Source organism: Nycticebus coucang, chromosome 1, assembly GCF_027406575.1.
Source record: "Nycticebus coucang isolate mNycCou1 chromosome 1, mNycCou1.pri, whole genome shotgun sequence".
NCBI classification, from domain to species: domain Eukaryota; kingdom Metazoa; phylum Chordata; class Mammalia; order Primates; family Lorisidae; genus Nycticebus; species Nycticebus coucang.
Window position 1 is genome coordinate 191,147,956 of NC_069780.1, and position 11,155 is coordinate 191,159,110.

The window sequence follows — 11,155 nt, forward strand, 5'->3', positions numbered from 1 at the left end:
CTGGGCTCCATGCTGTGACCCAGAGTGACGCACTTAGCCTTTGGGGACCTCACTTCATCTGCAAAGTGAGAACAAGAGCCTCCCCTCTGCCGGCAGGGCCACGGGGAACACTGCGTAACAGGGCACGCTCAGGGGGCCAGTGGTGATGATTGTTGTAGCCAACACTGAAGACCACTTGCTTGACAGGAGCAGAGGAAAAGCGGGAGCCCTGCGTCTTAAGGGAGACCCGTCACCAATAACAATTCCTCAGCTACAGGCCTTTCACTATCTATGGTTTTACTCTAAAACTGATCCTAAAAAGCTCCTTTTTACTCTCAACAATTCTGCAAGTTTCAGTGCCTTCCAACTCCCCAGACAGTTCTCCTAAGTTCCACCCTCAGCATGGTCTTGGGTTTGACCCTGAAACCCAGTCAGTCTTCCGTGAGTCAGTCTTCAAGAACACCTTTTACTCTCTTCTACAAGGTAACTTGTAATGGCACTCTGGAACTTCTTTGCATTTCATAGGCCATGCAAAACATCCTGTATATTTGTGGCTGTCATTTCATAACTGTCCTCCACTTTTCAAAATTCTGTTTTGCTTAAATTTAGAGATGATGCCTATAACTAAAATACACTCTGCTGTGCTGCACCACGGCACCCATCCCTGCCAACCCTTCACGATCCTGCTTCAGAGTTCAAGGGCCTTTGCCGCAGTGCCCTTTAACTCCAGCGCACCAGCACACTCTCGGGGAGGCGACATGGTTTCAGTGTCAAGCAGGCCTATCAGTTCTTATATTTTCTAGCTGCACTTGGACAAGATGCTTTTGTCTCCTAAGGCTTAATTTTTCTCTCCTTAAAATGAGCTACTGTCCAGGACTGTGAGGACACAGGTGAAGTACTCTGAGCAGCACTGCCACTGAGGCAAAAGGCTGCTAGGCCTGCTTCAGTCCTCTAATGTCCTGGGATGAAGCAATGTGTAGGTCGACAACTCAGCAAATGCTCCACTTTTCATGGAATACAACTTCCAAGAATACTTAGATGGAAAGAGCCATGCTCCTGCTATCACAGCCTCCCTCCAAGCCAGTCCAGAATGCCTCCTTCTGTCCTGACCCCTTACCTACAAGGGGTCAAAGCATCCTGAAAGGAAGAACCGCACCCATCCACCATCCACAGATTCAGCACCTCTGAATCTGATCTCTCTCTTTGGGGGGGGGGGGAGCAAAAAGCCTCCATCAATGTATTTTAAGCAGGTTTGCAGAGTGAGTTACTAGTTCCTGCATCTTAGTGTCCATTCATCTAAGGCTGTTGGGAAGGCCCCAGTGGTCAGCCCTGTGCTGGCACCTCAAGCGCAGCACCTCTCAGCAGAGCACATTAGCCTGTCTAGGCTTCACTTTTCTGCCTACAAAACCCTGCTCTGGTAACTCGAGGAAGAAATTCACCCAGAAAAGTGGATCCCCAAAGAGCCCACAGAAGTGCCACTGTGGTGCTGGGGACTTGGGAGGCTGTCCAGTTCTGTTAACCTGTGTGCAGGAACTCTGAGACCTACCACCTGCACGCCAGGTGGGAGCCACTCTGCACCTGCTATGAACCTTCTCTTTTATGTTTCCTGTGTTATTAAAACTTATTGAAAAGAACTCGCACCAGACAATCAGAAACACGATTTCTCGAGCTTTCTCAATGGGAACCTGCCTAGTAACAGTTTTTACTGTTGTTTGAGTGCCAACTTATTTCAACAACAGTTACTCAAACACTATGTTTCAAATAAGGAGTCTGAAGTTACTTCCATTTGGAGCTATCCAAATATATGGCATTTGTATTTTAATTAAAAGTAAGAAAGATTAGAATTCAGTTCCTCACTTGCATCAGTCACACTGTAGGTGCTGAAAATCCACTGGTGGCGAGTGGCCGCTGTCCTGATGGCACAAACCGAGTTCTTCCCTCTTTGGGGAAAGTTCTACAGGACAGTGCTGTTTAGTCACCTGGTACCACTCCCATCCTTACTTTTGTTTTCGTGCCCTGTACACAAAACACCGCAATAAAACACTTCATCCTCTCCCGCCAGTGTGTGCACAGAGTAAAAACACCTTATCCACCTTTCCACAAGCTAACACGGCAGCACACACCTGGCAAAGACTCTGGGAGGGTAAAACGCCTAGTTAGATAACACGTCTGCAGAACAGACATTCCTAAGGCAGTGTCAAAATTTTTTGAAAACTAGGAAGATCTCTCTCCGAGTTCACCATCACCTCTCTGCCCCCACTGCCTCCAAGACTGGGAACTTCAGTGTTTAACAGTTTCTCCAAAAGTTTTGGCCTGAGAAAGTAAGTTGTCTGTTATTTTCAAAAACCAACCAAAAGGCTTTTCCTGTCCAGCTGGCAGCAAGAACAACTTAATTTTTGGTTTTGGTTTCAGTTTCCTCAGAGAGAAGAGGAGAAAAGCGAAGAGCAGCCTTTTTAAAGCCCTCACGTGACAATTCACAAAGGGTTCCCAAGCTTCTTTGTTAATACTGTGCTCTCTGAGGTGGCTGTCTCAGGCCCTGCTTCACAACTGGGGAAACTGAGGCTCAGATGTTAGAACTTAAGGTGAAAGCAGCCAAAACCAAGACGTGGGTTGATGGGGCGAGCTCTCCCAGCCACACTGCCTCCTAGTGCTGAGAGAGGAACCCCAGTGGAGGGTTTGACCCAAAAACACAGAAATAGTTCGATTTTTATTCCCCTTAAACTACCGCATCCTAATCCTTCCCTCAGAGTTAAAGGACTCCAGAAATGGTACAGTGATCTGAAATTTCTTTCAAACATGGAAAGGCAGGAATCACCCATACTCAAGTGCTACCACTCAGGAAATTAATCCCACTCTTCAGTCTCCAGAGCTGCCCCGCTGGGCAGGGCCACTGATGTGGCACAGGAGAGCACCACCCACAGCACGGAGGTGCTGCTGAGCATCTGAGATACTCCTGTCCACAGGACCCTCAGGGCCATGCCTGTCCAGTCCATCCTGTCAGCTCGATGGGGCAGACAGCCCCACTGGCCGACCCCTGCTCCTGCCGCCAAAGCCCAGGCCACAGGTACCAGGACACTTGTCAGGTGGCCCAACAATGGGTGATTCTCCTTCACACTTTTCCAAGTTTTGTAATTTTTCATAGGTATTAGTTTTGTAAGAAAATAGAACAGTTAAAACTACACGAGAATGCCTTTCAAATGTAGTATAGAGGCTCGGCACCCATAGCTCAGTGGTTATGGCACCAGCCACATACACCGGGTCTGGCAGGTTCGAGCCAGGCCCAGGCCTGCTAGACAACAATGACAACTACAATAAAAAGAAAAAAAATATCCAGGCGTTGTGGCGGGCGCCTGTAGTCCCAGCTACTTGGAAGGCTGAGGCAAGAGAAACGCTTGAGCCCAAAAGTCTGAGGTTGCCGTGAGCTGTGATGCCACAGCACTCTACCAAGGGCAATATAGTGAGACACTGTCTCAAAAAAATAGAATTTTTTTACATGTTTTCTGGTTTTACATTCTGTATTATAAAGCATAAAACTGACCTACCCATTCTTCAAGAAGGAAAACAGATAAACTGCAACAGACTTTATTTTTAAAATTATAAGAAAAATAAATGATGAAGTTTTCCTTAGCATTTGGTTTATGAATATCGCATAGACTTGCCATCCCCAACTCTGTCGCCTGAGCTGGCAGCCCTTTCTTTCCAGACACTTACTCCACAGCTAATGTGTGCTTGGCTCTGGGGATGCAGGCAGAGACCTGGATTCTCTTACCTGGGGGCCTGCAGCAGAGCCAAGCTCAGTTCTGTAAAGCAGCAGTAATGCCTAAAAGTGAACACTCAGGCTCGGAAGGGGCAGAGGGAACAGACGAGGGGTCGGTCGGTCAGTCGGTCTTCCCTTCCTGAAGGAGGCACCCTCTCTGAAGCTGTGTCCCTGGGCAAGCCACCATTCCCATAAACCTGGTTTGCAGGAGAAGCTCTGCCCACATCTACCACAGAGCAAGATGGATGCCACGTACTCAGAGCTGGATTCTGGGGGTGATGGCGCAAGTCAGCAACCCCCAGCTGCACAGGACTCATAGCTTTCCTAGAAGAACAGGACATTTCAACTGCTGTGTTTCATACATTCTCAAGCCTTCCTGCAAACTCTTCTTAATGACATACTTTAAACAACTGTCTGTCTGAGCAACGCACAAAAGGCTCTGGCTGCCCATGTTCAGTAGTGACAATCAAACCAGAGAGAATCTGCAAGAGTCATCTTGATGGGCTGGAGTCCAGTCAAGGGAGAGGAGTGCTAGCCAAGAAAACCACAGCCCTCTCATCAAGCACTTCCCCAGTGGGGGAGCCAGGCCACGGGAACACCTGCGTGTATGCCAGGCAGCAGCCCTCCCAGGATTCCAGACTGCCCCAGATCCTGCGGCTCTGGTAAGGTTGTCATACCATGATCATGTTGTGTTACTACATAACCTTAAGGTAGGCAGGACACCTGGGACAGCCTGACTCGCAGGAGCCCTTAAGAGCAGAGAGGGCTTTCTCTAGCTAGCAGATGTCATCAGAATCATCTGAACCACCTTGCTGGCTTGCAGATGGAGGGGTTATGAGCCAAGGAACACAGGTGGTCTGAAGCAGCTCAGAGAACCCTCTGCCCTCCCCCATGGGCAGGTAGCTAAGGATCAGAGACTTCAGTCTGACAGGGAACAGAACTCTGCCAATACAGGAACATGTTTGAGAGAGGACCCTGACCACCAGCCAAGAACACAGCCGGGCAGCACCTTAGCCTCAGCCTTGGGAAAGCCTGAGCAGAGAACCTAGCCCAGCCACCCTGATCCAACCACAAAAACTGTGAGCAGGTAAATAATTGTCCTTCTAAGCCACTGAGTATGTGGTCATTTACAACACAGCAACAGAAAACTAGCACAGTGTAGAAATTTTAAGAATAAGACGCTGCACTACTCAGCACATGTCTCCAGCATCAGGGGAGAAGGTGTCCTGACTGTCACACTCAGACACACATCCTTAGTGCCTCAGAAGCCTATCTCCCAAAATCGCCTGCTCGTCCTCACTCAGGTGCCTGTTCAGAGGGTGGCCTTTTGAGAGGGCGTGGCTGGCCACCGAACTCTGGTTGCAACATCAACTTTAAGTTTCTAAACTTGTGAAGCTCAAGTTTTGTTTTTGTTTTTTAACTACAACTCCTTTTTACTCCACAACCACAAAATCAGATTATAAGCCATATGACCTTCCCAAGAAATAAAAAGTACTTATTTTCCAAGATTAATAATTGTCATCCTTTCTCCTACTGGCCACTTAACATGAATCCATTTAAAATAGGGATCAAAATTTCAAATAGTGACACAGGACCCGCTGTACCCTGCTCTGCCTTGCATTATGTGAGCCTTCTGAAAAACATTTGAGGCCTCTCCTTTTCCCAAAGGACCCTCCCCATAAAAACCTACCTTTTTCAGGAGGCACCTGGCTCAGTGAGTAGGGCACCAGCCCCATATCCCGAGGGTGACGGGCTCAAACCCAGCCTTGGCCAAACTGCAACAGAAAAATAGCCAGGCATTGTGGCAGGCACCTATAGTCCCAGATACTCAAGAGGCTGTGGCAAGAGAATCTCCTAAGCCCAGGAGTTGGAGGTTGCTGTGAGCTGTGACCCACTCTACCGTGGGCAACAAAGTGAGACAGTCTCAAAAAAAAAAAAAAAAAAATCTTTTTCCAAAGAGCCTGTCATGCCCCCCTTCCCCTCCACACACCAGCAGCTCTTCTTCTGAGTCGGCCAGTGGCCAGGCACATGGTTCTGCTCAGCACCACCAAGGCCAGCACCACGAGCTAGAGCTTCAATTCCACTTTATGGAGACCAGACGGGGTATAGCAGCGGTTAATAAATGACAGGGGATTTGAGTGACAGCTAGTTCCATAAGTGCAGCAGAGCTTCCATGTGATCCTTCATGCCGCCTCTACAACCTTATACCCAAGAGGTCTCACAGAAGATAAACTAAGAAAACAAGGTCCAAGGGTGCCACAGTCACCTTTCCAGGCAGATCTCATAGTAACTCTCCTGTGCATCATGGGGAGGAGAGAAAGGCACCTAGAGTGAGGCTCCGAGCTCTGCAGCCCCCGCTGGGGCTTCACCTGTGCTTCTCATGGGGAAGTCCTGGGGAAGATCACATCACTCCCCTTGTGCAAAGCTGAGCCAGAAGGAGACGAGGGATCCCAGCTGCTCCTTTAAGCTCTGACTCCCTTGCAAAAAAAAAAAAAAAAGTGAAGATATGCATGAGTTGGAAACAACTCACACCCTGGGGGTCACGGCCATGAATGCTGACACTGGTCAGTTTCTCAGACTTCAAACTGACAACAGAACCTTCTTTCAGGAAATAGAAGACATTGAAAGGCATCAAGGGACCTGCAGAGGGGAAGCTGCATATGACCTCTGCCCACTGCAGGCACCCCTGAGACAACATAGTCCTCCAAAGGCCTCACTGTGAACAGCAGTGTTCACCAGGGCACTACAGCCCAACAGTAAGGATTTGGCCACTTATCTTAGGATGCACACCCTTCCTTTCAGGCAGGACTTTTAACCTGAGGGTGTTTCCAAAACTATTGGGACTCACAAAGGCAAAGTGGCAATAGCCCAAAAGCACTACTAGGTCAGGGGCAGCCAGAGGTTGGAAGGCAGAGGGCCCAAGAGCCTGTCCACACGCGTGCCCATGTGTCCGGGTGAGCAGCACAAGTCGGCAGCGCTTCTCAAACAATGCACAGCTTCCAAAACAAAGGTTTGAGAGTTCAACCAAAAACTCAGAACCAGAGCCAGTGGCAGCTGCAAACCAGCATTTCACCTTTGTGCTCTGAAGGTTACTGCACTAATTCTGTCCTCTTTTGCCTGCCTTTCCCACATTCTACGCGAGGCTAAAGGCACACCAGCAGCCTCACAAGGCCAGGCCACCAGGTGAAGTTTTCAAGGGCAGAAAACTCCTCCCCAGAAAAGGACAAATAGTGCCAGTTACCACATAGGACCAGGCAAAGACCCAAGTGAGGGCAGTCGATGTTCCACACCAGGTGACTGCTTAGCCTCCTTAAGCACTGCAGACGCTTGTCTTTCCAGAAAGAAACACGTCCTGGGACTACGGAAGAACTCTGAGCAGCTTCTCATCAACAAGGTCCTGTGCAGTTACTGGCCAGGCACACCCTTACCTCAGTTATCATCCTTTCTAAGACACAACTGAAAAACTCTGATGGTCTCCCCCAACAACCTGGGTAAGCAAGAAGCAAGTTCTAAGTGGTCAGAAGCAAGTTCTGATAAAGATATCTGTTGATGCCAAAAGATTAGCTCCACAAGAAAAGCTCACTGGAGAGCTTTCCCTCCTCTAAGAATGGGTTTACTAATTCTACCTTTGAAGAAACATCAGCCAGGGTAGAGAGACCAAGCAGAAGTCCCTCCACCCTTCCAGGCACACAGCAGGCTCCCCAGCAGGCACCTCTTCCAGGCAGACATGGGAGGAAGCAGATGTCGGGAGGGCCACACAGAAGGTGCAGAATGTGCCACCAAGAGACAGGCAAGGAGGGTTTGAAGAGCATTACTGCAGCATCCCTGCTTAGGTGGGGCCCAAAGCAGAGCTACTGGCTGGCTCAGAGCTCACGCCTGAGCCCTACTCCATACGGCCTTTGAACTGATTTCTAAAAGGGAGCACCAAGTCAGGGGCAAAGCAGCAGAGCTCTGGAGGCATCACTGAGTTTGAGGCATCAGTCTCGAAACTGGGGGTGGGGGACCAGGAAAATTGTCATCAGAGGCTTGGGGGGACCTGATCGGACCTGCTGGCAGTGGCCACCACCCCACTGGCCATGCTGGGGAGACCCCCAAGCAGGCCTGAGACTGTGAAAGACACTCACTGTGGCTGCGGTGCAGTCTCTACCAGAGGGATGACAGCCCTTGAGGAAAAGGGGATATGGAGAGACATGCGGGGTCATCGGGGCACAAAAGAGGATGAGAGGAGTGAGATCTGCACAACTGGACCAAAGGCACAAAGAAAGGTCAGGTTTCCGGGTCAAGATCAGGAGAATGCACATCTGCCTCCCCAAGTCCTAGCTCCAGAACCCTAAGCCCCAGCATGGCCCCTGTGGGCTCATTTACTAACAAAAGCAGCAATGAGGCAGGCGGGACTAAGATGAGGAAACAGAGTGACCTGTACAGGGTACAGGGCACCACTGCTCACCAAGAGCAGCGGTGCAACTCTAGACTGTCAGGGGCCCAAACTCGTGCTATAGCGGAGACCACGTGCCTTCCTATTTTTCCTAGTGCTGAGACACTGGGAGTCCATTCCAGTTACATAACAGGCTGGAAACCTGAAGCTCCTCCCAAGTGCGCCCTTAGGTACAGAGAGCCGTGCATCAAGAAGAAACTCTCCCCACCACACACCCTCAGGAAGTTCCACAAGTAAGAACCAGAGGGAGAGGGCAGAGGAGACTGAGCGCCTGCCTGGGTCTGCAGGGCACCACCAGGCTTCAAGGAACTTAAGAAAGTAACGCTTCTAAGCCAAGCCAGGTGAAACAAGTTACAGAACAAGCAGCTTTGTTACACAGTATCTCATATGCTTAAAGTATTATCAACTTAAGTGTTTTCCAAGGTACTTCCAATAAAAAATAAGAGGTATAAGAAAAAAGTTTACTGTAAGAAGGAATCCCAAAATCTAGCTATTGTAGGTATTTGTAGAATTCTACCAAATGTATGTATAGACCCTAATATTCACCCCTTCTCCCAAGATCCCTAAGTGCTTTTTTAAAATCAACCAAAATACCACGCAAGGAGCAAGATTCAAGTCTGAAAATACGGACATACAACCTACAAGCAAATTCTTTCTAGACACTTGGAAAAGCACCAGAAAGCCAAGGAACCACACAAAAAGCATCAGTCCAAAAAGCCTCACCTGGGACAACTTTAAGTCTCGCCCCACACGCCACGTTTTTGTGTTGTGCCCTGTTCCCTGCAGGTACACTCAACTTAAACACAACTTCTAATTCCCCCCCCCATGGACGCATTAATATTTAAAATGAAGCAACAGCTTTCAGAAAATATATATAACAAAACTTTTTTTTCTTTGAACGCTATTAGTTTTTAAAAACTTCAGCTGATGCTTTTTTACATCAATTTCAACACAAAATTAAAATATAACATACAACATCACCCTGCCAAATCACCTCTAAATTCACTGTTAAATTGTATCACTACCCAAACCCTAGTATCTTTTAAAAGAACTTTCTCCAATAAAAAAAAAAAAAAGGGTTGGTATCTACCTTCAACTTAACCTGAATTCCTGGCAACACTAAATTTTTCTGCAATTTAACTTAAGTGAAGCTCCGCACTGAACTGCCCCACCTCCCCACCCCCACCCCGGCAAGAGCTCTCTAACTAACCTGACCCGGAGGGACAGGAAGAGAACGCGTCCATTTCCCTTTCCAGACTCAAGAGGAGAAAAGGCAAATACCTACAAGTCGGATTCGGCGACCCATTTCTTGCACTATTAGTTCTAGGACCTAGGCAAGTCATTCTTTTACAAAGGACTTTAAAATTAAGAGAAAGGACAAACTTTTAGGGTAAAATCGGGTCTTGGCCCTCAACATCCATGCTCGGAATAAAGCCGGGGCCCAGGCAGGCCCGCCCGCGCACTCACCCCTGGATGCCCGGGCTGTACGTGCGGCTCTTCCACGGGGTGCCGGGCCGCGGCGCCTGGGCCCCGGGGCCGCCCCCTCCGCTCAGCGCGGCCGCGCGGCTGCCGGACAGCAGGTAGTTGAGGCCGTACGTGCTGGCCTTGTTCTCGCGTTTCCGGCGGCCGGGGTGGAACTGGTGCTGCGGCGGGGAGCCGGCGGGCGCGGGGCCACGCGGCCCGGGGTGCCCGTTAGCCGCGCCAGGGGCGCTGGGCGCGCCGTCGGCGAAGTTGAAGAAGGCGCTGCCGCGGCCGCCGCCCGGCCGGCCCAGCGAGGCGCTGCTGGAGGATGACGACGAGCAGCCGGGGCTCTCAGTGCCCGACTCGGCGTTGGACGAGGACGACGAGGACGACGACAGCGACGGCGACTTGTGCAGGCGTCGCGCGCCCTCGGCCGCGGGCCCGAGCGCCGTCAGCAGCGCTGGGGGAGCAGCGGGGCCGGGGGCGGGCGGCGGGGGCGACGCGGCGGGCAGCGCGGAGCCCAGGCCCCCGCCGCTGCCGCCGCCGCCCCGCCCGGCCGCCCCCGCCGCGGCCGCCGTGTCCAGCGCCGGCGAGTTGAGGCAGAAGTAGGACGCGAAGCCCGAGCCGCCGCGGCCCACGCCCTGCGAGGTCTCCCAGATCTGCATCCACAGGGCATTGGCCGGCCCCTTCTGCTCCGGCTGGATCCAGGCCACGCGCGGATCCATCCACGCGCCGCCCCCGCGGGGCCCGCGCAGCCCGCCCCGCCGCGGCCCCGCCCCCGCCGCGCCCCGAGGCCCGGCCGCGCGCGCACGGACGGACGGACGGACGGGCCCCGGGCCGGCGGCGCGCCCGGCCTCCTGTTCGCGTCCGGCTCTCCTCGGGGTCCCGGCGCGGGCGGCGGCGGCTGCGGGCCCGGACAGGCAGCGGCTAGCGGCTCCGGCGTTGGCCACGTCCCCGGGGCGGCTCCGGCCTCTGGGCTCCCGCTTCACGCGGCGCGGGGCGGGCGCGGGGGCCGCGGCGGCGGCGGCGGCGGCGGCGTTCGGCTCGGGCCGGGGGGAGAGGCCATCGGAGAAGGGCGGGCGGCGGAGCCGAGGGGGCGGGCCCAGGCGCCGCGCGGCCGGGTACCCGCGGGAGGCGCCGCCGCCCGTGCTTGGGCCCCTCAGTCACGCTCGCGCCGCTCGATTCGTGCTTCTGCGGCGGCGGCAGCAAAAAGACACCCCCGGTGGCGACAGGGCGCTGGGGAAGGAGGGGGCCGCCGCTGCCTCCGCTCCAATGAGGGGCGGGGAAGGGGGTGGGGAGGGGACGGCGGGGAGGAAGCGCGGCCTCCCTGGCCCGGGCCGCGACTCTAGTGCGCACGCGCGGCGCATTTCAAATCCTCACTAGACACCGCCGCCTTGGTTACCGCGCCTGCGCACTGGGCATTCTGGTCTGCGGGTGGGGAGTGGACGGCGTCGGAAGGATACGCGACTGGGAGGGGCTGAGGCGGCGGTGGCGTTGAGCCCTTCCCGACTAGACTAGGCTGG

General features: G+C 52.7%; 1 protein-coding gene across 3 annotated transcripts in view; it reads right to left on the reverse strand.

Moving 5' to 3' along the window:
- The window catches only part of TENT4A (terminal nucleotidyltransferase 4A), a 45,114-nt gene extending 34,236 nt beyond the window's left edge, over nucleotides 1-10,878 (reverse strand). For 2 of the 3 annotated variants that reach the window (XM_053593154.1, XM_053593145.1), the window contains exon 1: nucleotides 9,639-10,878. In XM_053593154.1, the coding sequence (XP_053449129.1) occupies nucleotides 9,639-10,357 (719 nt within the window). In that variant the 5' untranslated portion in view covers nucleotides 10,358-10,878. The remainder of the gene's footprint in view (nucleotides 1-9,638) is intronic. The other variant, XM_053593162.1, reaches the window with a different exon arrangement.
- Nucleotides 10,879-11,155: the final 277 nt, after the last annotated feature.